Genomic DNA, 24,414 nt, shown 5'->3' with positions numbered 1-24,414 from the left:
CCGTGCCACTGCAGAAGAGCAACTCACGTGCTTTTAGCCCTCCCCACCAGCTAGGAATCCAAGTGGTCTTTCCAGGTGACATGCATTTCCCCCAGTCTAATGTACCATATTCTGTGGTCTCCTCCTCTCTGGATTAGCCAAACACTGGTTGGGCAATCACTCTGTGGGGCACTGGCTCTCACTCTTCAGGAGTCAGCACTAGCTGTTTGTCGCCAACTACTTTAATTCCTTATCCAGTTGCCGACCTGAGTGTGGCCTCCTACTCTTTTAAAACATGGCCCAATACTTGCTTTAGAAACATCATTGATTTTGTCTTGTGGTGCATGGCAGCCCGCAGGACTTGACTAAATCGCCCAACTTTCGGTAACCTCACACCCTCTATTTGTTTCAGAATTGGTCTCTTTTCGCTTCTGTCCTTTTCTCTTTCTTTCATTTGTTTAGTCTGGCCTGCTGGGCATATCTCATTGTACAGATTATAAATATTAACACAGAAACTTTTAACTGCTTCTTACTGCCACATTAATTCACCTTTGTACCCTCCATTGCCCTGTCTCATCTTCTACGTGGGCTACTTTCGCATTTCAGTTTTCATCGTGTCCCAGTGACACTGAAATGTTAAGTTTCTCTTCCTTTGGATAGCAACACACACAAAATGCTAGAGGAACTCTGCAGGCCACGGCGCATCTATGGAAAAGAGTAAACAGTCACTATTTTGGGCCGAGACCCTTCATCAGGATTGTTTACTCTTTTCCATAGATGCTGCCTGTTCTGCTGAGCTCCTCCAGCATTTTGTGTGTACAGTATTACTTTGATTTCCAGCATCTGCAGGTTTTCTCTTGCTTGTCTTTCCATAGATGTTGTTTGACCATTAGTGTTTCCAGCATTTCTTGGTTTTGACTCCAATGAAGGGGCTTTCATGTCTTTTAAATATGATTTAGCTAGTCTCTTAGAATTGTATATATTTTATCATGATATTCATTTTTTTTATTACCTTTTTCAAATATTCTGCACAGATAACTCCAGGCTTGTACGAGTTAATCCGTGTCAGGATGGAACCCATGGCTGTGATCCAAAAGCACAGTGTTACCCAGTGAATGACCATGATCACATCTGTACATGTGCACCAGGCTATGAAGGAGATGGCAAAGTTTGCACAGGTACATGAAGTGATGGAGATGCAAGAAATTACAACTGCTGGAATCTGGAGGAGCTCAGTAGATAAGGTGGCGTCTGTAGTTGGAGATGGAAAATCAGTGTTTTGAGTTGAGATCCTTTGTCTATTTCCCTCCATTGATGCTACCTGACCTGTTGAGTTCCTTCAGATTTTTGCTATATGTGAAATAAATATGATATTGGTGTTCTACAGTACTGTGACCCTTTCTGAGCATCTTTTAGTTTTATTTCATTCTAACTGACCATTCTTGGACAAACGTTGAAAAAGGCACATTTGCATTTTAGGTCCTTGAATGCCATATCGAATAAAATAGTTCCTTGTGATGTGTAGGCGCACACTGAAATAATTTGGTCCCACAGATGTCAATTAAGTTAGTTGTGAAATTAACTCCTACCAAGAAAGAATAGGAAACAAGATTGGTACCTCAATCTCCCAGTGGCCACACATTTTAATTCCACATCCCATTCCCATTCTGACATGTCTATCCACGGCCTCCTCTACTGTAAAGATGAAGCCACACTCAGGTTGGAGGAACAACACCTTATATTCCGTCTGGGTAGCCTCCAACCTGATGGCATGAACATCGACTTCTCTAACTTCCGCTAATGCCCCACCTCCCCCTCATACCGCATCTGTTACTTATTTATATACACACATTCTTTCTCTCACTCTCCTTTTTCTCCCTCTGTCCCTCTGAATATACCCCTTGCCCATCCTCTGGGTTCCCCCCCCCTTTGTCTTTCTTCCCGGACCTCCTGTCCCATGATCCTCTCGTATCCCCTTTTGCCAATCACCTGTCCAGCCCTTGGCTCCATCCCTCCCCCTCCTGTCTTCTCCTATCATTTTGGATCTCCCCCTCCCCCTCCAACTTTCAAATCCCTTACTCACTCTTCCTTCAGTTAGTCCTGACGAAGGGTCACGGCCTGAAACGTCGACTGCACCTCTTCCTAGAGATGCTGCCTGGCCTGCTGCGTTCACCAGCAACTTTTATGTGTGTTGGTACCTCAAGTTGTGTTACAGTAACATTGCAATGCTTATTGCACATTGCAATTTGGATTTTTTTGACGGCGACATAACATTTCTACTCTAAGTCTTATAAATTGGGGTGGATCGTGTTTCAATTAAGTTTTTCCATGTCCAAGATTATGTTCTTTTTTGTCTGTGGCTGCTTTGTGCTATAGATGCTTATTTAATGGATCCTAATGAGTGTCATGCATGGGTCAATGAAAGAAATGACATGCTTTTGTTTCCAACATCTGCAAAAATTTGTGGCATGTAACCTTGAAATTTCAAATGATGAATAGAGCAAGTTTTATTTCGTAGTACTCCTTGCAGTATTGACCTTGCTGTGGGCCTCTGGTCCTCTGAGACTACTGGAATAGCTTTATCCTTGCCAAGAATAAGATTCTATTTCAACATAATGGGAGGCTTAATGGATATTCCCTTGTTTAAAAGCCTTTTTGGGGTAAGAGGAGCAATACGTTGTGAAAGAAAAGATCTGAGAAAACATGACTGTCCAAGTTAATGGTTCTTTGCAGAATTTACAGCTCCTTAAAAATATTGATAGGCTTTATAGAGTTTTCTTTAAGAGGCTAAAGGAGAGCCCTGCCAACTTTTGCAGCAGGCCGAGATCATCTCCCAACCAGATGTATCTGTGGCTGCAAATGTTACCTCAATATGCAGCCTGTATGCCATTTGCTCATTTCAGATGACTGTGTGTGACCTGCCAGAGGCCAGCCAAGGATCTGTTGGAGCATACAGATGAAAATCAGACATTTTCTGAGCAGAGTGGATACCATGTGTAACTTGGGTTCATGGAACTGTTATTACTAAGCCAGCTGGATTTCAAGTTAAAGTTCAAATTGATTGTCATTCAAAGAAAACAATGTTCCTCCGGACTAGGCTGTACAACACAATACATATAACTCTCTCATATAACACAAAGTAATATTACCACTGGTACAGTAACAAATAATATGGTGCATTTGTGACACAAGTTTAAAAAGTAAACAGTATAATACTACTGGGATTTCAAGCGTGTTGAAACATATGGTAGCAGGGAGTTCAGTAATCCTACGGCCTAGGGAGGATGCTGTTTCCCATCCTAACAGTTAAAAGCTCTTTGTCCCTATTCTATGGTACCTTCAGCCTGATTGTGAGGGGGTCAAAGAATTATTGAACGGATGGGAGGGATCATTGCCAATGCTAAGGGCCCTGCACACACTCTCAGATAGATGGAAGAGAGACCCCTATGATCTCTCAGCAGTTATTGCAATCGTTTGTAGGGACCTGTGGTCAGATGGGAGGGGGGTGGGTACGCGGGGTGGTGGTGACGAGCCTCACTTGTTTTAATCTCCTCAGGAAGTGGAGATGCTGCTGTTCTTTGTAGACCAAAGAAGTAGTGTTGATGGTGAGATCATCTGTTACGTATACTCCCAGAAACTTGGTGCTCCTTTCCCTCTCCATGGATTTACCCAAACTCTGGGTGTATCAGACTTAGAAAGACACGTGGATGAAAGAGAATAGAGGGCTATATGGAATGGAGGCTTAGACTGACCTTACAATAGGTTAAAAGTACCCCCATCATATTGCTACCAATGAGATGCTCTAGGTAGGAAAAGGATGAGGTCTTGAAGAGAATATAGGGAGCGAGGTGAAAGCTGAAGAGTGGGATCTCAAGGGTAGTAACCTCTGGATTGCTGCCTAAGCTTCGTGCCAGTGAGGGTAAGAACAGGATGATTTGAATGTGTGGCTGAAGAAGTGCTTCAGATTTCTGGGTCATTGGGATCTTTTCTGGAGAAGGAACGTACCTGTACAAAATAGGGCGGGTTGAACCTGAACACGTTTGAGGGGAACCAATATCCTTGTGGACAGGTTTGCTAGAGCTCTAGGGCAGGGTTTAAACTAATTTGGCAGAAGGATGGAAACCAGAGTGACAGTAGAGGATGGGGCAGTTGGTATACAAGTAGATGCAGTGTGTAGTGAGACAGTGATAGGCAATTAATGAGCAAAATAACAGACAGTGGGATGTGATGAAGTGTTTCTTTAAATGAAATAGTACCTTTGACCTTTGGAAAATTGAAGAGAAACTAAAAGGGAAGGACAGTGCAGGAGAGGACACAAGAAGTCTCCAGAATAAATGAAAAGACAAAGTTTAGAAAGGGGTAGGAATTTCACTTCTGGTAGTATGGAGGCAAAATTGAAAAGGGTGATGAACACAGGACTGAACATATTATATTTGAATGCATGTAGTATGCAGAATAAGGTAGATGATCATGTAGTGCAGTTAGAAATTAGCATGTACTGTATGACATTGTGAGCATCTAGGTTGTGGCTGAAAGAAGATCACAGTTGGGAGCTTAATATTCAAGGGTACACGTTGTATTGAAAGGTCGGGTGGGCTGGGAATGTGGGGGCTGGTGTGGCTCTGTAGGTACAAAAATGAAATCAAATCCTTAGAAAAAAAGTGACATAGGATCATCATGTGTAGAATTGTTGTGGGTAGAGTTAAGAAATTGCAATGGCAAAAAGACCCTGTTGGGAGTTGTATGCAAACTTCCCAACAGTAGTCAGAATGTGGGGCAAAAATAATAATGGAAGATAAAAGAAGGCAATTTTCTGATACTCTTGGTGATTTCAACTTCCAAGTAGACTGGGAAAATCAGGTTGGCGCTGGATCCTAAGAGAAGGAATTTGTAGAATGCCTAGAAATTGGCTTTTTAGAGCAGCTTGTGATTGAGCCCATGAGGGAAAAGGCAATTCTGAATTTGGGTCTTGTGTATTTCACCAGATTTGTTTAGGGATCTAAGATAAAGGAACCCTTAGGAGGCAGTGATCCAAGTGTGGGGTGCAATTTGAGAAGGAGAGACTAAAATTGGATGTGTCAGTGTTATGTTGAGTAAGTACAGTTGTGTAAACAGAGGCATGGGAGAGGAGCTGGCCAAAGTTGATTTGAAGTGGACACTAGCGGGGATGACAAAGAACAGGTATGGCTGGAGTTGCTGGGAGCAATTCAGAAAGTGCAGGATAGATATATACCAAAGAAGTGTTCTAAAGAGTGGATGAGGAAACTATTCACAAACAAGAGAAAATCTGCAGAGGCTGTGTTGTTATAAGGAAACCATGCTGACAAAGGAAGTCTAAGACAACTTGAAAGCAAGAGAGTGGGCATACGGTATAATATATTGAATTGAATTGAATTGACTTTATTAATTACATCCTTCATATTCATGAGTAGTAAAAATCTTTACATTACATTTCCATCTAAATGAGCAATGTTCAATTTATAGTAATTTGTAATAAATAATATGTACAACAGGTCAGTCAATATAACATAGAAATACAATTGTAACACAATGAATTAATCAGTCTGGTGGCCTGGTGGAAGAAGCTGTCCCAGAGACTGTTGGTTCTGGCTTTTATGTTGCAGTACCGTTTCCTGGATGGTAGCAGATGGAACAGTTTGTCGTTGGGGTGACTTGGGTCCCCAATGATCCTTCGGGCCCTTTTTACACACCTGCCTCTGTAAATGTTCTGGATAGTGGGAAGTTCACATCTACAGATGCGCTGGGCTGTCCGCACCACTCTCTGCAGAATCTTGCAATTGAGAAAAGTACAGTTCCCATACCAGGCAGTGATGCAGCCAGCCAGGATACTCTCAATTGTGCTCCTGTAAAAAGTTCTTAGGATTTGGGGAGCCATACCAAACTTCTTCAACTGTCTCAAGTAAAGAGCGCTGTTGTGCTTTTTTTCACCACACAGCCGATATGTGCAGACCACATGAGATCTTCAGTGATGTATATGCTGAGGAACTTAGAGCTGTTCACCCTCTCAACCCCAGATCCATGGATGTCAATAGGGGTTAGCCTGTCTCCATTCTTCCTGTAGTCCACAACCAGCTCCTTTGTTTTTGCGATGTTGAGGGAGAGGTTATTTTCTTGACAACAATTAGTGTGAAGATAGAGGATTGGGAAGCTTTAAAAAATGAACAGAAGACAGCTAAAAAAAAGGGAATAAAGAGAGAAAAAGTGAAATATGAAGGTAAATTGGCCAATAATATAAGATACTAATAGTTTATTTTAGATATATAAAGAGTAAGGTGCTGTGAGAGAAAATAAATCAGCCATCAGGCAATGATGGAGCAGACTCAATGGGCTGAATGGTCTTATTCTTTTCTGTCTTATGGTCTTATGACAGTTGGAGTTCTAAGATGTATATAAGGTTGGTTTGCTTGCCTTAGAATGCCTAATTGAAACAGGCAGATTCTTTGACTGCCCAGCTCTAGTACCACTTGATTGACAGCAAATCGTGCTTCGTCATATCGCACATGCTATTGCTCTACTCTCAAGAGATCAATCATCCTTATTTTTCATTTGTGTTGTCTTGCTGAGGCCGATCCACAATGAAGATAAGATTACTACTAACACCTGACGTGATCCATTAAGGAGTTGCTTATCTTGTGTAAAGGTAGGATCTGTGGTTTGGCCAATCTGTAACTGTTTCAATCATCATCCTTTCATGTATGTAGTGTTGCTATATTTGAAGCATCACACAGCGGTTGCTTTATTTGTTGAAATACCATAATATAATATTTCAACAAATGAAGCCGAAGTGCTTTCAGATGCTCTTGCATTTTTCTTTGTGGTATTGGAAATTTGCCAGAAAAATGTGTACATCACTAGCACCTAGGCAGTGATTGAAAGCCTAAACTGGAGTCTGCCAGTATTTTGCCAACAGCTGCATTCCCGATGTAACTGACCCCCTGCCAACTCGAGGAATTCTAACATGAAGCCTCAGCAAACAAAAATCAGCCTGGTTTTCATTAGTTGTCCCTTTCCCTAAAACAATCATTTTTCATATGTTTCTGCTCATACAGCTGGCCATAATCTGGGGCCACATTTGCAATGGAGGGGTTCTTTTCCAATACCATGCCAACATTTTGTAAGGCCTTTGTATTGGGGGTGTCTCATTGGATTACAACTAAGCCAAGATTGTTATTTTCACAAGAGCCAAGAGAAGAAAATTGTACAAACACAGGACTTAACTTTTACTGAAATATTAGAAGCAATGTGGTCTTGGAAGAGAAGATTTGTCTGATAATCAGTCATACCAATTCTGAGGTGCTGTCATCTCATGTGGATTTCTAAAGCGTTTGAGATTGTATCTGTACTTGAAGGAAACCTTTAAAGTCTCAGATGAGCAGCTGATTCTCAATAAACTAAGATGTCTAGACAGACAACACCTGAGCATCCTAATCACTGCTCACTCTGCAGCTGCTTATAGTTTGTTTGCACACAGTGGTTCATTAATTTCTTGAAATTTAAAACTGGTCGCCAGTGTATTGGTCTGAGGAAATGCAAAGCTCAAAGCGCTTTAAGCAGGTGGTGTTATGCAATACAAATGAAGAACTTGAACTTCAGGTCCACTCTTGGAGTTTAGCACGCAGTTACACCAATGCAAGGCTCTCCGAATGATTCATACAGATTTCCATTCATTATATATGGCCTTAAATGATGCACTTTGATCAGTTAATGGCCTGTGGGATGCACTGTTGAGTTGAATCTCTTGTTAACCAACTATTGTCCATGTGTGCATCCCATAGTTGTTACTGACCAGCACCTAGTCGGTCAGTCACATCAACAGTTACTGTTTTACTCCAGGATTGTTAACTAACTAAATTATTTTGCTGAGAATTCTCACTGAATCCCTATTAGAGGCTCTTGGCATCAGAGTAACAGTATTACTGAATGATTCACATTATCCAATAGGAAAGAAGGCAGAGAAGAAGTTTTGAGCATATTGTTGCCCTTCCCTTGTCTCCATGGGTCTGAACATCATTGGTCACAATTGCTTTGGCCAGGTGTCCTTCCCAAAAAGCCCCCAAAAGAAATGGGATGCAAAGACAAGGTCTGGAATCTAGATAGAAAATTATTGTTAGATGCCATCTTTTTCTTACTGAGAGTCCTGTCCAATATCCCAGCTACGTTATACATTCTGGGAACAAGTCATACTTGGACATGGATATGAGTTGAGAAAGTAAATTGAAAGTTCCAAGTCTGAAATGGTAACTTCTGTCAGGATTAGCTAGAATCTCTGGGGGGAGAACAGTTAGTGCTTTTAATCTAATGGAAAGTCATTAACCTGAAACATTAGCTTTTTCTACACATAGAAAGATATAAAGTAAGTTGTTTATTCTATTTTGATGGGAAAATTCATGTTAAAAAGCTATATCAACTAGTTTGTATTCTAAATTTTTAAACGGTTGAAATACTTGGACCAGAGCCATGACTGCTTTGTGGTTTCATGCTGAAAATGTTTACATCCTATAAGTTTTCAATAGCTTTGTATAGACTGTATGCAAAATGTTGGGGGAACTCAGCAGGCCAGGCTACGGAAAAGAGTAAACAGTCGACTTTTGCTGCCTGGCCTGATGATTTCCTCCAGCATTTTGTGTCTGTTGCTTGGAATTTCCAGCATCTGCAGATTTTCTCCTGTTTGTGAGACTGTATGCAAGACATGATTGTCACTATACCCCTGCACGTATGACAATAATAAACCAATTTACCAATTTTCTCCATTAGCCCTTTAACTATGATAAGATTTTCACTTGCTCCTCAGATGTTGATGAGTGTGCTGATGGTAATTCCCAAGGCTGTGGTGAAAATACTGTTTGCATCAATGTTCCTGGATCCTATGGTTGTGAATGCAAGCGAGGCTATGCAATTCCAGAGGGTGGAAACACATGTGCCCATAAGTGTTCTTAGAATTTTTCTGACTGAAAATTAATAAACAACAAATTTTGTAATCAAATTATTTATGTGGTGAATCCAATATAATTTAGAAGCTCATCCCAGTGAAATTTTGACAAAATTGAATCATATTTTCCTCTGGATCATTACCACTTAGTTAGCTACTTCCAGCAGATTGTACTATTGAGGTCTCATTTGAAGACTTTGCTTGATTTATGGTTTAGAAAAAAAAAAGCAGTTATCACCAATTTTAAGGCTTATAAACGGACATCATAAGGCTTGCTGAGTAATGAACAAATGAGTATTGAACTCCAGGGCAGACCTAGATGATGATCTGAGATGACTTTAGGATTTGAGAGCAGCACATCTGCCGCGATTGAAAAGACAAACTAGATTTATTAACTTTCCATGATAATAGATGAACTGTCTGAACAATGATGTGTGTGCAAGTTTGAAGGGTAACTAAATGAAGGCATCTTAAACTTGTTTTCTTTGACCATTTGTTTATTAGTTATAAAGGTGTTGATGATGGTGAGGATGTGGGAAAAGATGGTTTCACTGAAGGGGAGCTTGGAGTTTTAAGATCATGTGGTGAATTTTCAGAAATATTCCCAACTGGATGGGGTCTGCATTGCTAGAGTATGGAACAAGGCTGTACTCTGGTGTATGCCATATACTACCTCAAGCAATGAAAGTACCAGAATAAAATCAGCTAACTGAATATTATTTCTTATTTCCTTATAACAATGGAGGAGGCTATTTGCTCCATCAAGTCAATGTTGTATCTTGGAACATTTCCATCGGCTCTATTTTCCCCACTTACACTCCTGTTGCCAATTCTCCCATCAAATCTCCATCTTCCCCCCTCAATAACCTAGCAGTCCTTCGACCAGCCACTTGCATTTAAGATGCGGAGGAAACTGGTACCGCCACACAGTCACAGGAACAATATACGCGCTTCAAACAGGTAACATCTGAGCACTGGTTTGCTGGAGCTGTTGTTGAGGTGCAGTGTGGGCTTGAGGAAAATGTAGAGAGGCTTCTGAGAGCTACAGATAAGGTAAGTAAATGGACCAGGACAGAGTAGATGTAATATAATCTGGAAAAATGTGATATCATCTACTTTGGTAGAAAAATTCCAAATGTAGAATGCTTTGAGAAGTTGAGACACTGAAAGTAATGGTTCTGATTGTTCTTTCAATGCAAATCACTAAGTTTATTGGTACAACATGCAGTTACTATATGGTATATATTTTGTAACTTCAAAAGATGCCCCAGTCAGGAAGATAAAGAATGGTAGAATGGAAGATAAAAAATGGGTGACGTGAGTTGGAAAATCTAGTCAGGTGGAAGAAGGCAGCATATATAAGGTTTAGGAAGCAAGGATCAGATGGGTCTATTGAGGAATATAGGGTAGCAAGAAAGGAGCTTAAGAAGGGGCTGAGAAGAGAAAGAAAGGGGCATGAGAAGGCCTTGGTGAGTAGGGTAAAGGAAAACCCCAAGGCATTCTTCAATTATGTGAAGAACAAAAGGATGACAGGAGTGAAGGTAGGACCGATTAGAGATAAAGGTGGGAAGATGTGCCTTGAGGCTGTGGAAGTGAGCAAGGTCCTCAATGAATAGGGACATTGATCAGGGACAGTCAGCATGGCTTTGTGAAAGGCAGATTGTGTCTAACAAGCCTGATAGAGTTCTTTGAGGAGGTGACCAGGCATATAGATGAGGGTAGTGCAGCAGATATGATCTACATGGATTTTAGTAAGGCATTTGACAAGGTTCCACATGGTAGGCTTATTCAGAAAGTCAGAAGGCATGGGATCCAGGGAAGTTTGGCCAGGTGGATTCAGAATTGGCTTGCCTGCGGAAGGCAGAAGGTCGTGGTGGAGGGAGTACAGTCAGATTGGAGGGTTGTGACTAGTGCTGTCCCACCTCTACTTTTTGTGATTTTTATTAACAACCTGGATGTGGGGGTAAAAGGGTGGGTTGGCAAGTTTTCAGACGACACAAAGGTTGGTGGTGTTGTAGATAGGTAGAGGATTGTCAACGATTGCAGAGAGACATTGATAGGATGCAGAAGTGGACTGAGAAGTGGCAGATGGAGTTCAACCCGGAGAAGTGTGAGGTGGTACACTTTGGAAGGACAAACTCCAAGGCAGAGTGCAAAGTAAATGGCAGGATACTTGGTAGTGTGGAGGAGCAGAGGGATCTGGGGGTACATGTCCAGAGATCCCTGAAAGTTGCCTCACAGGTAGATAGCGTAGTTAAGAAAGCTTATGGGGTGTTAGCTTTCATAAGTCGAGGGATAGAGTTTAAGAGTCATGATGTAATGATGCAGCTCTATAAAACTCTGGTTAGGCCACACAGAGTACTGTGTCTAGTTCTGGTCGCCTCACTAGGAAGGATGTGGAAGCATTGGAGAGGGTACAGAGGAGATTTACCAGAATGCTGCCTGGTTTAGAGAGTATGCATTATGATCAGAGATTAAGGGAGCTAGGGCTTTACTCTTTGGAGAGAAGGAGGGTGAGAGGAGACATGATAGAGGTGTACAAGATAATAAGAGGAATAGACAGAGTGGATAGCCAGCGCCTCTTCCCCAGGGCACCACTGCTCAATACAAGAGGACATGGCTTTAAGGTAAGGGGTGGGAAGTTCAAGGGGGATATTAGAGGAAGGTTTTTTACTCGGAGAGTGGTTGGTGCATGGAATGCACTGCCTGAGTCAGTGCTGGAGGCAGATACACTAGTGAAGTTTAAGAGACTACTAGACAGGTATATGGAGGAATTTAAGGTGGGGGGGGGTTATATGGGAGGCAGAGTTTGAGGATCGGCACAACATTGTGGGCCAAAGGGCCTGTACTGTGCTGTACTATTCTATGTTCTATGTGAATCCAACTTCATCTTTTTACTTTAAGCGAGGCACGGATGTATCATGTGGTAGCATCGTGACATATGCAATTCATGTATTTTTACATATAACCATTATGAATTATGTAAACAATAAAGAATGTTTAATCAAACTATACATTTACAAGATTACTAAAATGTTACTGAACTGTTAAACACAAAACACTTATCCTTGCTTAGCTATAAACTCCAACTCAATGTAGAATGCATCCCAACTATATACCCATTTTACTATATAATGCGACTACCATACAATCATCCACAGTATTTAAATTGTCCCATTCACGCCTAAAGATTTAATTGCTGTGGAGGCTTTCTTATTCTTGTGGGATAACATCTTTCCTGAAAAGGGGGATCACTGTTTTGCAGGTGAGGCCTGTGGCTTTGAAAGCAATCTCAGGTTCATTACTAATACCTCCACAATATCTTGAGCTACCTCTCTCTGAACCCTTGGATGTAGTCCATCTGGTCCAGGTGACTTAACTAACTTCAGACCTTTCAGCTTCCCAAGCACTTTCTCCCTGGTAATAGTAACTGCACACACTTCTGCCCCTTAACACTCTTGAACATCTGGCATTCTACTAGTGTCTTCCATAGTGAAGGCTACTGCAAAATACTTATTCAGTTCTTCCGCCCTTTCTTCTCCCCCATTACTACCTCTGCAGGATCATTTTCCAGCAGTCCAGTATCTCCTTGCCTCTTTCACTCTTCATATATCTGAAAAAATCTTTTGGTATCTTCTTTGATATTATTGGCTAGCTTACCTTCATATTTCATCTTTTTGATCCTTATGGCTTTTTTAAGTTACCTTCTATTGGTTTTTAAAAGCTTCCCAATCCTCTAATTTCACACTAATCTTTGCTCTGTTATATGCCCACTCTTTGGTTTTTCTGTTGGCTTTGACTTCTCTTGTCACCCAAAGTTGTGTCATTTTGCCTTTGGAATACTACTTTTATTTGGAATGTAACTATCCTGTGCCTCCTGAATTGCTCCCAGAAACGTCAGCAAATTTTGCTATGCCATCATCCCTGCTAGTGTCCCCTTCCAATCCATATTGCTTGTCTGTTGTTAATTTCAACATTATAAATAGTCACATGAGGTAAGAGCCAATGTTTGGCCTTTGCTGGAGAGGACTTGGAGCTGATTCAAAGCAGCAGATCCAGGGTAAAGCAGAGTTGATATGGAGGGGCTCGTGCTGGAGATTGAGGCACAAGCCAATGTCTGACCAACTGAAGCTCTGTGCCAGATTGCAAAGATCAGGTACAGGTCAAACCTAGACAGTGGCTCCCAGGCCCAAGAGTGTATCGAAGTGGCAGAGCCCAGGTCCAAGAGCAAGAGCCGATTCACTGTTTGGCCAATTTAAATGAAGGACCAGGTTGAAAAGGTCAGCGTGTGGGGGCTGGAGGCGAGGGACGGGCCAGTGTTCAGCTTGCTGTTCCATGATATTTACCTTCTCTGCACTGAGCTAAGGCTGTGACCTGCAACTAATAGGTTCCGGGATCAGCTGTGGCCGGCTTCTTGGCTGTGGACTCACTTTCGTGAACTTCAGTTCTGAATGTTATGTACTTACTTGTATTGTTTTTTTTATTTTTGATTTGTTTTTTTTCCCTGCACATTGGGTGTATGATTGCCTTCATTCTTTTAATAGGTTCTATTGGGTTTCTTTGTTTTGAGTTTACCTACAGGGAGACAAATTACAAGATTGCATATAGTATGCACACTTTGATAATAAATGTGCTTTGAGCCTTGGTAGATTAAGAGATCATGTTTCCATGGATTTGATTTTATAAGAACCAAAATATCATGGTCTCAAACTAGGGACGAGAGAAAATCTGCTGTCTGATCACTCAGTTGCTGCAGGGGAACATTTGTTGGCTTTGTGAGTAAGCTTGATTTTATTTGTCTCCAGGACAAGATGTTGTAGCCCAGCTGTTCTAACATATCCTGTTCTGTATACATTGTAGTCTTTTCCCATTCTCTCAGCCTGTCCAAGTCCTTCTGCAGACACCCTGCTTCCTCAACGCTACCTGCCCCTCCACCAGAATTTCCTAACAGGGACATGAAATAGGGCTGCCACTACGCCCAAGGTTAGTTCCGTTGCACTTTTTAGATTTATTGTTTTTTTTTAACTTGCTACCTGTTTCACAATGCTGTTGTCTGGCCCTCCTTGGATTCAACAACAGAGGCACCGAGCATAAGAGAAAATAAACAGTGTTTGTCACTGCTGAATATTATGTTCACTTCTGGATGCTGAACTTGAGGAAAGATGTAAAGTTTCTGGAGAGGGAGAGAAAACATTTTCTAAAATGATTATGGAGACAAATACTATAGGTATTTGGATAAATGGGAGCAACTGGGGTGGTACTCCTTGGCAAAGAGAAAATTGAAAGGGAATGTAATAAAGGTATTTAAAATTACAAAGGACATATATGGAGAAATCCTCAAAATGATGGAAGGGGTCAAGAACTGGGAAACAGAATGAAGATGCTAGGGATACACTGCCAGAGATAATTGGAAAAGCAGACTCAACTGTAGCATTCAAAAAGTATCTGGAAGAGTTACTAAGTGTCTGAAATAGGGAAAACAAAATACTAGAACTCTGGGAAGTGAGTGGGGGAATGCAACTAGGTGGATTATTATTGTCAAAGGCCAACATGACTTCCTCGTCGAAGCATCCTGTGATTCTGGAATGCATTCTTTCTGAGTTCCAGCTGGCCTACACAGCCTTGCCTCACTGGCTGTGCTCGTGGTGACTAACTCTCAGTTGGCTAGTGTCTGGACTTCTGATGAGATTAGAAAGATGATATACAAAATAGATTTGTTTAATCTGCTCTTTTCATAACAATCGAAAACATTCAATGTGTTGATTTATCTTCTGCACTTTCATTTGCATTAGTGTTGTAAAATTCTGAGAAAGGGATTTGCTTCTGACTTTGGAGTCTGCCAATAGTTGATATGTGACTTTAAGTAAATTGGTGGGTTGTGTCTTGAAACAATTAATTGGACCTTCTAAATCACAAACATTTGTTCTGTTTAACTGCAGGAGTGACTCTTGAGAATTTGATATTTGCTGATTGTGGTCATGTGGTAAAAGAGTAGAGCAATGAATTTGTTTATAATATTTAATTTTACTACTTTGGAAAGAATTTTGTACATGTTACGTCTGGCAAGCTGATGTAAAGTTACTGCTAAGATCCCAGAGAAGTGGGTTCTTTGTAAGTAAACAGCTCCTTATAAAGCTGGGCAGGAAAATGGCAGGTGAAGTTTATTCTGGGCAAGTGTGAAGTATGGCACTTTGGGATGACAAATGTAATAGATAATTATACAGTAAATTATGTATTAAATAACAAGGCACAAGGCACCTTGGAGCACTGATGTACAGAACCATCTTTCTCTAGCTCCCTGAAGGTTGCAACACAACTAGATAAGGTCATAAAGAAGTCATATGATGTTTTTTGCCTTTATCAAGAGTTTGAGCATAACTGTTGGAAAGTCATGTTGCAGCTGTATAAAACTTTGGTTATCATGTCCAGTAATGAGGGGGTTTTGGCGAGTGCACAGAGGAGATTGATCAGGATCTTGCCAGGTTTATAAAGTGTTAGCTATATGAAAGAGCAGGGCAAACTTGGACCGTTTTCTCTGAGGCACCGGAGGCTGAGGAGTGACTTTATTAGAAACGTTTAAGATTATGAGCAGCATAGATAGTTTTTCTTTTCTCAGGGAGGAAATGTAAAACACTAGAGGGTGTGGATTTAAAGTGAGAGGGTCAAAGATTAAAGGAAACTTGAGACAAGTTTTTTTTTACATGGGGTGGTAGATGCTTGGAGTGAGTTATCGGGGAGCTGGCGGCAGCAGATATGATAGCAGCATTTTAGAGGCATTTTGACAAGCGCATGAACAGGCAGGAGATGGAGAAACCACATATAGATTGGACGATTGCTTTAAGGGACACCTGTACTTACTTTTCCAGGAGTCTCTATTGCCTTCCATTTTAATGCACAATCCTATTCCACTCTGACTGTTCTAACTGTGGCCTCCTGCACTGTTTCAGCATGGTCCAATGGAAGCTTAATTAATACCAATTTATTTTCTGTCTGGGTATATTGTGGCCTGCAAGCCACAATACTGAATTCTCCAACTTAGAATAACTTGCATTTTCTGTTTGCTTTGAACAGGCCTTTTGTGCTTGCTATTCCTGTACCTCCCTCCCTCCCATTCAGCATCCCACCTTTTGTCAGGTGTATATTCTGGCCTGTTCAATGTGTTCCAGTCAACCTGCAACACGTTACACAGACAAAGCAACATAACTGTCCTTTCAATGGTGGTCTATCATTTCCCCTGTCACTCACACTCCCTTTGATCCACCTGTTATGTTTGTTCTTGATAAAAAACAAACTTTCCATGGGTTTTCAAACACTAACACATTTATTAACAATCATACCTTCAAGCTCCACATATTAATGTGCGATCCCAGTTCACCCTAACGTCACCTCCGGTTCCTAGTGAATTTCCGACATTGCACACTGGAATTGAAGTTCTTTATTACATACACTCAAAATAACAAACAAACTCAATACCCTGTCCCCATAAACCTGCAAGAAACAATAATGCGTTCCATCAAAGATATTTACATTAATGTCAATTGTATTTGGATTTCCAACACAGATAATTACATTAACTTCAATTCTAATGAGAAAATACAGCCCTCCCCCCATTTAATAATCCTTTCTGGTCTGCTATGTATTTCTACAAATGTATTGCTTGTATTAGGTGCATTAATATCAGTGTCCTTTTGAAAACTCTGATCTACGGCATGTGTTCATTTCTTTCACATGCTTCTTCCTAGATCTTATCTGTTCATCTCTGTTCTTGCTGTGTGACCATAATTCGCTCCATGTGCCTCATAATGGAGCCCTGGACTACATCCATGTGATCACTGAGTCTTTGTACAAGTTCCAACTGTGTTTGTCTCAATTCAGAGCTCTTTCTATTGGCTGCATATCACAGACAGCAACTCCTCATGTTGCCTTATGTTTAACTGTTGCTGTTGTTCTGACCTTAGGGACAGTGTGTTCTTCCCATCTTACTTTTTATTTTTCCATTTCAACTTTGGAGAGGACCGTGGAGATGTTTTTGATTTCCAGTCTTTAACAGGAAGTTGATATGAGACAGATTTTGAGCCACAGCTGCACGATGTGGAAGCAAGACTGATGACTTCTTCATCATGATCGCTCTATTCCACACTAGTATCCTGACTGTCATGGGGGTGTAGCTGGTACAGATGTCTGTGAAAGGTGGAGCTCCTGTGCTTCTCTTGTATAATCTCTCCGGAGATCTCATGGATGCTGTTATGAGTTTCTAGTTACATTGGGCAAATATCTGAACCCCTCAGAGACATCCATGTACTCTTTATTGAGCGTTGCCTGGACATCTTTGGTCTGTGAGGCACCATGAAAACTCTTTCCACCATGCAGTCAGACCTAACATTGGCTGTACTCACTTTTCACCAAACAGTAGCCATGCCTTTGGGTGCTGCCGCTTGTGCTTGAAGTTCACTATACTGGAATGTTCTCCCCAGTATAGCCTGTCACTTTCAACTTCACTGGGTAAATCTTGTTCTTTACTTTGAGAGTCTTGTAATCATCCATGGATAACAGATTTACCTGGGCTCCAGTGTCAAGTTTGAATGAAATTTCTATCTTATTCACAGTCACTGGAATGATTGATTCTGTTTTACCAGCACCAGCGGTCTGTGGAGAATCTATGAAGGTTTCCTCAGCAACCATGTGCACCTTTCTCTTGGTAGCCTTAGCTTTGCAGTACCTTGCAAAATGTTTCTTCTTACCACAATTATTACAGGACATTCCATAAGCAGGACATGTCTTTGGATGTGCCTACCTCCAGATTTGCTGTTTGAGCCCATCTGTTTGGTTTGCGGTTACTTTGTGAAACACCTTGTGATCTGCCCCTCTGTTTTCACAGCATACACTGTTGTTTCCACCCTGTGCAGCTCTTTAGCTTGTGCTTGTGTGGTCTCCTCTGCCCTACACATATCCACTGCCTGTTTCAGTATCAAATCTTTTTCTAACCCATTATCTGGGATTCCGCAGACTATTCTGTCTTTAACCAGTGAGTCCCTCAAATCTCCAAACTCTCAGGACTTACTCAGTGTGAGAAGCTCAGCTGAATATTGGTCAAATCTAACACCGTGTTTCTGTTCACAGGAAAAGAATTTATATTTTTCAAACAAGATGTTTATACTCCTCAAATTTGGGACAAAGTACTCCTCAAATTTTGTCATCACAGTGTCCAATTTTAAGTCTGTCTCATCAATTTGAAAGCTGTTGAAGATGTCCAATGCATCTTCAGCAATCATGTGTAGAAAGACAGACACTTACAAATTTTTCCTCCACCCTGCCAGCTCTGTTCGGCCGCTAAATATATATTGAATCGCTGTTTGAAGAATTTCCAGTTATCAGCTAGATTACCCATAAATTGCATAGCTGTGCGAGGACTTAGGTTATCCATCGAGGGGACATTTAGGTTCTCACCTCACTCTCTTGGTGAACTTCAAAACAGTGTGCTGTCTTGCCAGCAGCTTCTCTCTGTTGGAACCTAGTGCCTTTTTCTTAGTCACTCGCGGTATTTTTATGCTTTGTGTACAGACCTCATGCCAGCTTCTGTTATGTTTCTTCTTGATAAAAGACAAACTTTGAATGGGTTTTCAAATGCTAGGACATTTATTAACAATCATAGCTTCAAGCCCCACACTGAAGCACGTACTCCCATTTCACTCCAATGACACTTCTGGTTTCCCGTGAACCACTGGCAAGTGAAGTTTTTTATTATGTATACACATAATAACACACCACCCACTGCCACACCCACCCGTTCTGTTACTTAGACAAATTTGAGCAACACACACAATGCTGGAGGAGCTCAGTGAGTCAGGAGTATCTATGGAGGGGAATACACGGACGATATTTCAGATCGGGAGCCTTCATCAGGACCCAGAACATTGACTGTTTTTATTCTTAGAAGGCGTCTGACTTGCTGAGTTCCTCCAGAATTTTATGTGTGTTGTTCAAGATTTTCAGCATCTGCGGAATCTCCTGTGTCTTAGACAACTTGCTTTTTTTCAAGCTCAGTTGTGCCAAAGTGTCTTTGACCTGAAACATTAACTGTTTGAGGAACAGAATGAGTTTCTCCACCATTTCTGTTCTTTATTTTTAATGAACTCTTTAGCATTCATTGCTAAAACTAATTGTGTGGTACTGTAAACCATGGACTGCTTGTAAATGTACACAGTGACCATCTTATTAGGTACACCTGTACACCTGCTCGTTAATGCAAATATCCAATCAGCCAATTATGAGGCAAAAACTCAGTGCATGAAAGCATACAGACATGGTCAAGAGGTTCAGATGTTGTTCAGACAAAACATCTGAATGGGGAAGAAATGTAATCTCAGTGATTTTGACTGTGGAATGATTAAGGCCAGATGGGGTAGTTTGAGTATCACAGAAACTGCTGGAATTTTCATGCTCAACATTCTCTAGAGTTTACAGAGAATGGTATGAGAATCCAAAGAAAAAACATCCAGTGCTTGGCAGTGTTATGGTGAAAATGCCTTGTTAATGAAAGATTAGAGGAAAATGGCCAGAGTATTTGTAGCTGACAGGAAGGTGACAATAACTCAATTAAGCACAAGTTACAACAGAATCAGAATCAGATTTGATATCAGTGCCATGAAATGTGTTGTTTTGCAGCAGCAGTACATTGTATACATAAAAATAAAAACTATACATGACAATAAGTATATATGAAAAAAGAAAATTAAATAAAATATGTAGTGCAAAAAGAGAGGAAAAGAAATACTGAGGTAGTATTAGTGGGTTCATTGTCCATTCAGAAATTTGATGGCAGAGGTGAAGAAGCTGTTCCTGAAATGTTGAGCTTGTGTCTTCAGGCTCCTGTGCCTCCTCCTTGAGGGTAGCAGTGAGAAGAGGGTATGTCCTGGGTCATGGGGATCCTTAATGATGGATGCAGCCTTTTTGAGGCATTGTCCTTTGAAGGTGACCTCAATGCTGGAACAATAGTGTCCATGATAGTGTAGCATACTCACCAACTGCATCTCAGTGTGGTATGGCAATTGTCCCATATTGGACTGCAAAGCACTCCAGCGTGTGGTGAAAACTGCCCAGCGGATTATCAGCACCCAATTGCCCACCATTGAGAACATCTACCATAAACGCTGCCTGGGCAGGGCGAAAAGCATTATCAGGGATGCATCTCACCCTAACCATGGATTTTTTACTCTTCTGCCATCCGTTAGGCGCTACAGGAGCCTCCTCTCCCACACCAGCAGGCACAGGAAGAGCTTCTTCCCTGAGGCTGTGACCCTGCTGAACCTCACATCACAGCGCTAAGCAGTATTGCACCCATATTGTTCTGTCTCAGTACTTTTATATTTGTGTGCTGTAGCACTTTTTTTATTCACAGTTATTTTGTAAATAACACTATTCTTTGCATTTCTGGTCAGATGCTAAATGCATTTCATTGGCTTTGTATCTGTACTCGGCACAGTGACAATAAAGTTGAATCTAATCTAATCTAAAATGATCGAGCTGGCAGAATCTACATATTTGTCCAGCTTTTTTGGATCCTGTGCAGTGGCCCCTCCATATCAGATGGTGATGCAAACATTTAGAATATTCTCCACATCCGAGAAGTGGTTTACAGAGGAGTATCTCTGAATGTACAGTACTTCGGACCTTGAAGTGGATGGGCTACAACAGCGGCAGACCACAAAAAAAAATCATTCTCAAACACTAATCTTTGTTAAGAGGTACCTAACAAAGTGGCCACTGGGTGTACGTTGCACTCTACATACTGAATAATGCTATGACTTGGAATAATTGAGAAGAATTGGCCAGAGAATCTTGCAGGGGTTCCCTACCATTTACTGATGCCTGTGGACCCCAGGTTGGGCACCCCTGCTCTCCAGGGATCTTAATAAATCAAAAGTTTGAGCTGCAGTGCAATAAAATGTACTTGCAGTTAACTGGCAACCATAAAAGGATTAATTCCAGTACCTTACGTTCCCTGTTGACAACCCAAGAAAAACATGGTTTAGGGATGAGACTGCAGGATTGTAGTTCTGATGCGTCAGCCCATGTATTCTGCTGGAGTTGACAGGTCACAGGATTACCACAAATATTTTTGCTCCAGTGAAATTGAAAACTAAACTTAACAATCGGCTGACATCCAAAGAGATTTGTAGTTATTGCATTTTCCATATGGTTTACAGACATCAGTGAGATATTTAAGCGGTTTGGACTGTTTTTGACAGAAATCTTGTGTTGATGAATTATTATTGTTAATATGTCATAGATTTTTAAATTTTGATAAAGCATACACTAGGCTTTAGGACAGATGATGTATGCTCACAGAAGTAATTGTATGTGGATGTAGGTGGTAAGCCTGAAGTAACATGCATTGACTTAAAGACATTTGGCAAAGCCCCACAAGAAAGGCTGGTCCAAAAAATTAGAACATATAAAAAAGAAATCTACAGTACATTACAGGCCCTTCAGCCCAAAATGTTGTGACAACCATGTAACCTACTCTAGAAACTGTAGAGAAACCTACCTCATAGCCCTCTCTTTTTCTAAGCTCCATGTACCTACCTAGGGTCTTTTAAGAGACTCTTATCGTATCCACCACTACCACTGTTGCTGGCATTCCACGCACCCACCACTCTCTGTGTGAAAAACGTACTGCTGACAACCCCCTTGTACCCCACTTCCAAGCACCTTAAAACTATGCCCTCTCGTGTTAGCCATTTCAGCCCTGGGAAGAAGCCTCTGTCTATCCACACCTCTCAATGCCTCTCGTTTATACAGGTCATCTCTCATCCTTTGTCGTTCCAAGGAGAAAAGGCCAAGTTCCCGATGTTGGGGAAGTCCAGAACGAGGGGTCACAGTTTGAGGATAGAGGGGAAGCCTTTTAGGACCGAGATTAGGAAAAACTTCTTCACACAGAGAGTGGTGAATCTGTGGAATTCTCTGCCACAGCAAACTGTTGAGGCCAGTTCATTGGCTATATTTAAGAGGGAGTTAGATATGGCCCTTGTGGCTACGGGGGTCAGGGGGTATGGAGGGAAGGCTGGGGCGGGGTTCTGAGTTGGATGATCAGCCATGATCATAATAAATGGCGGTGCAGGTTCGAAGGGCCGAATGGCCTACTCCTGCACCTATTTTCTATGTTTCTATGTTTCACTCAACATATTCTCATAAGGCATGCTCTCCAATCCAGGCAACATCCTTGTAAATCTCCTCTGCACTCTCTCTATAGTATCCACATCCTTCCTGTAATGAGGTGACCAGAACTGAACGTGGTTCTCCAAGTGGAGTCAAACTAAGGGCTTGTATAGCTGTAACATTACCTCACGGCTCTTGAACTCAATCCCATAGTTGATGAATGCCAATACACTATACATATTAACAATCTTAACAACATTGTCAACCTGCACAGCAGCTTTGAGTGTCCTATAGACACAGACCCCAAGGTCTCTCAGATGCTTCACATGGCCAAGAGCCTTACCATTTATGTGGTTGAGGATAGTCTTGGGCTACAGAAAGACTGATTAGTTGTCAGGTTGGGTTGAGGAATGGCAAATGGAATTCTGAGTGTAAAGTGATGTATTTTGGGAGATTAAATAAGGATGGAGCTACACAATGAATAGTAGGCCCCTGTGGAGTATTGAGGAACAAGGGGAGTCCAAAATTCCTGGTGAGTGACAGTACAGGTAGGTATGGTGTAGAAGAAAGCATATGGGATGCTAACTTTAATTAGCTAGGGATGAATATACAGTAAGTGCAAGATATTTATGTTGCAGTTTTACAAAACGGAGGTGAGTACACAACTGGAAGATTATGTGTAGTTTTGATTGCCAGGGTTTCTTTATTTACTGAGGTATAGTGTGGAATAGGCCTTTCCGGCCCTTCAAGCTACACTACCCAACAATCCCCCGATTTAATCCTCAGCTAATCACAGGACAATTTACAAAGACCAATTAAGCTACCAACCGATACATCTTTGGACTGTGGAAGGAAGCCCATGCAGTCATGGGGAAAACAGACAAACTCGTTACAAGCACCAGTGGGAATAGAACAGCTGTGATTGCACTGGAGAGAATGTAGCAGAGATTCACTGGGATGTTGCTTAGGATGGAGTGTCTCTGCTCAGGAGAAACTAGATAGATTTGGTTTGTTTCTTTTGCAGAACCTGGTGGAGGTGTACAACTGGAACATAGTGCAGGATGAGTAAACTGTTCCCCCAGTAGCAGAGATGCCGATAACTAGACTGCATAGAGTTAAGGTAGAGACTAAGAAGTTCCAAGGGAATATTGAGAATACTTCTCACCTAGAAGGTGATTGAAGTCTGGAACGTACTGTCTGAGAAAACAAAGGACACAGGCAATCTCATAATATCTAAGTATCTAGGCAAGCAGTTTAATTGCCAAAGCATGGAAGACTAGGCCTAGAGCTATTAAATGGATGTTGCCTGGTTATATGGCTTTTGCTACATCCAGGACTCATCTGTTCTTTGGTGACAGTGAAAGAAATTGGCTGAAGACTGGTTTCTGTGATAGTGGGGATCCTGGGATGAAGTCGAGATGGATCATCTGATCAACAGTCCGAATTGAATGTGGTCATAAGTGTCTTTAGCTCTAACTGTGTTTGTATAGTAGCCTGCAATTAGGCTGAACCACCAGTCCTCTGATCACAATGCAGCAAGATTTATTGTCTGATCTTGTGCTCTTTCGAAGGCACTTTGTTACAATTTGACTCCACAGCTCCTGGATACATTCCCGTGGCTGACAAGGGAAGACAAATCTAATGTAAAAGCAAAAGAGAGGGCATACAATAAAACAAAAATTAGTGACAAGACAGAAAGCAACTAAAAGTTCAGAGGAAAAAAGATGATATGTGAAAGAAAGCTAACAAACAATATCAAAGTGGATAGAAAAAGTTTTTTCAACTATATAAAAAATAAAAGAGAGATGAGATATAGGACTGCTAGAAAATAACATCAGAGAAATAATAATGGGGGAGAAGGAAATGGCAGATGAACTAAATGAGTGTTTTGCATCAGTCTTCACTGTGGAAGACACTAGCAGTGTGTTAGGTGTTGAAGGATGAGGGAAGAGAATTGAGTGCAGTTACTATTACAAGGGAACATTTGCTCAAAAAGCTGAAAGACCTAAAGGTACATAAGTCACCTGGACCAGATGAACTGCACTCTTGTGTTCTGAAAGAGCTAGCAGCAGAAATTGTGGAGGCATTAGTAATGATCTTTCAAGAATCATTGGACTGTGGCATGGTTCTGGAGGACTGGAAAATTGCAAATGTCACTCCACTCTTTAAGAAAGAATGGAAGCAGCCAAAAGGAAATTACAGACCAATTAGCTTCACCTCAGTGGTTGGAAAGATGCTGGAGTCAATTGTTAAGGGTGGGGCTGTCGGGTGCTTGGTGACACAGGGCAAGATACGACAAAGTCAGCATGATTTCCTTAAGGGAAAAT

The 24,414-nt window shown here is 41.3% G+C and overlaps 1 protein-coding gene across 6 annotated transcripts in view; it reads left to right on the top strand.

Annotated features, from left to right (window-relative positions):
* nid2a (nidogen 2a (osteonidogen)) overlaps nt 1-24,414 on the top strand; it is a 128,810-nt gene that overhangs the window by 15,495 nt on the left and 88,901 nt on the right. For 5 of the 6 annotated variants that reach the window (XM_063048751.1, XM_063048741.1, XM_063048787.1 and 2 more), the window contains exon 9: nt 1,014-1,157. The exons of the other annotated variant lie outside the window; for it this stretch is intronic. In XM_063048751.1, the coding sequence (XP_062904821.1) occupies nt 1,014-1,157 (144 nt within the window). The remainder of the gene's footprint in view (nt 1-1,013; nt 1,158-24,414) is intronic. 6 annotated transcript variants of the gene reach the window in all.

This window comes from Mobula hypostoma, chromosome 1 (genome assembly GCF_963921235.1).
Source record: "Mobula hypostoma chromosome 1, sMobHyp1.1, whole genome shotgun sequence".
NCBI lineage: Eukaryota > Metazoa > Chordata > Chondrichthyes > Myliobatiformes > Myliobatidae > Mobula > Mobula hypostoma.
Note: the sequence above shows the minus strand (reverse complement) of the source record. Positions and strands in the feature narration are given on the sequence as shown.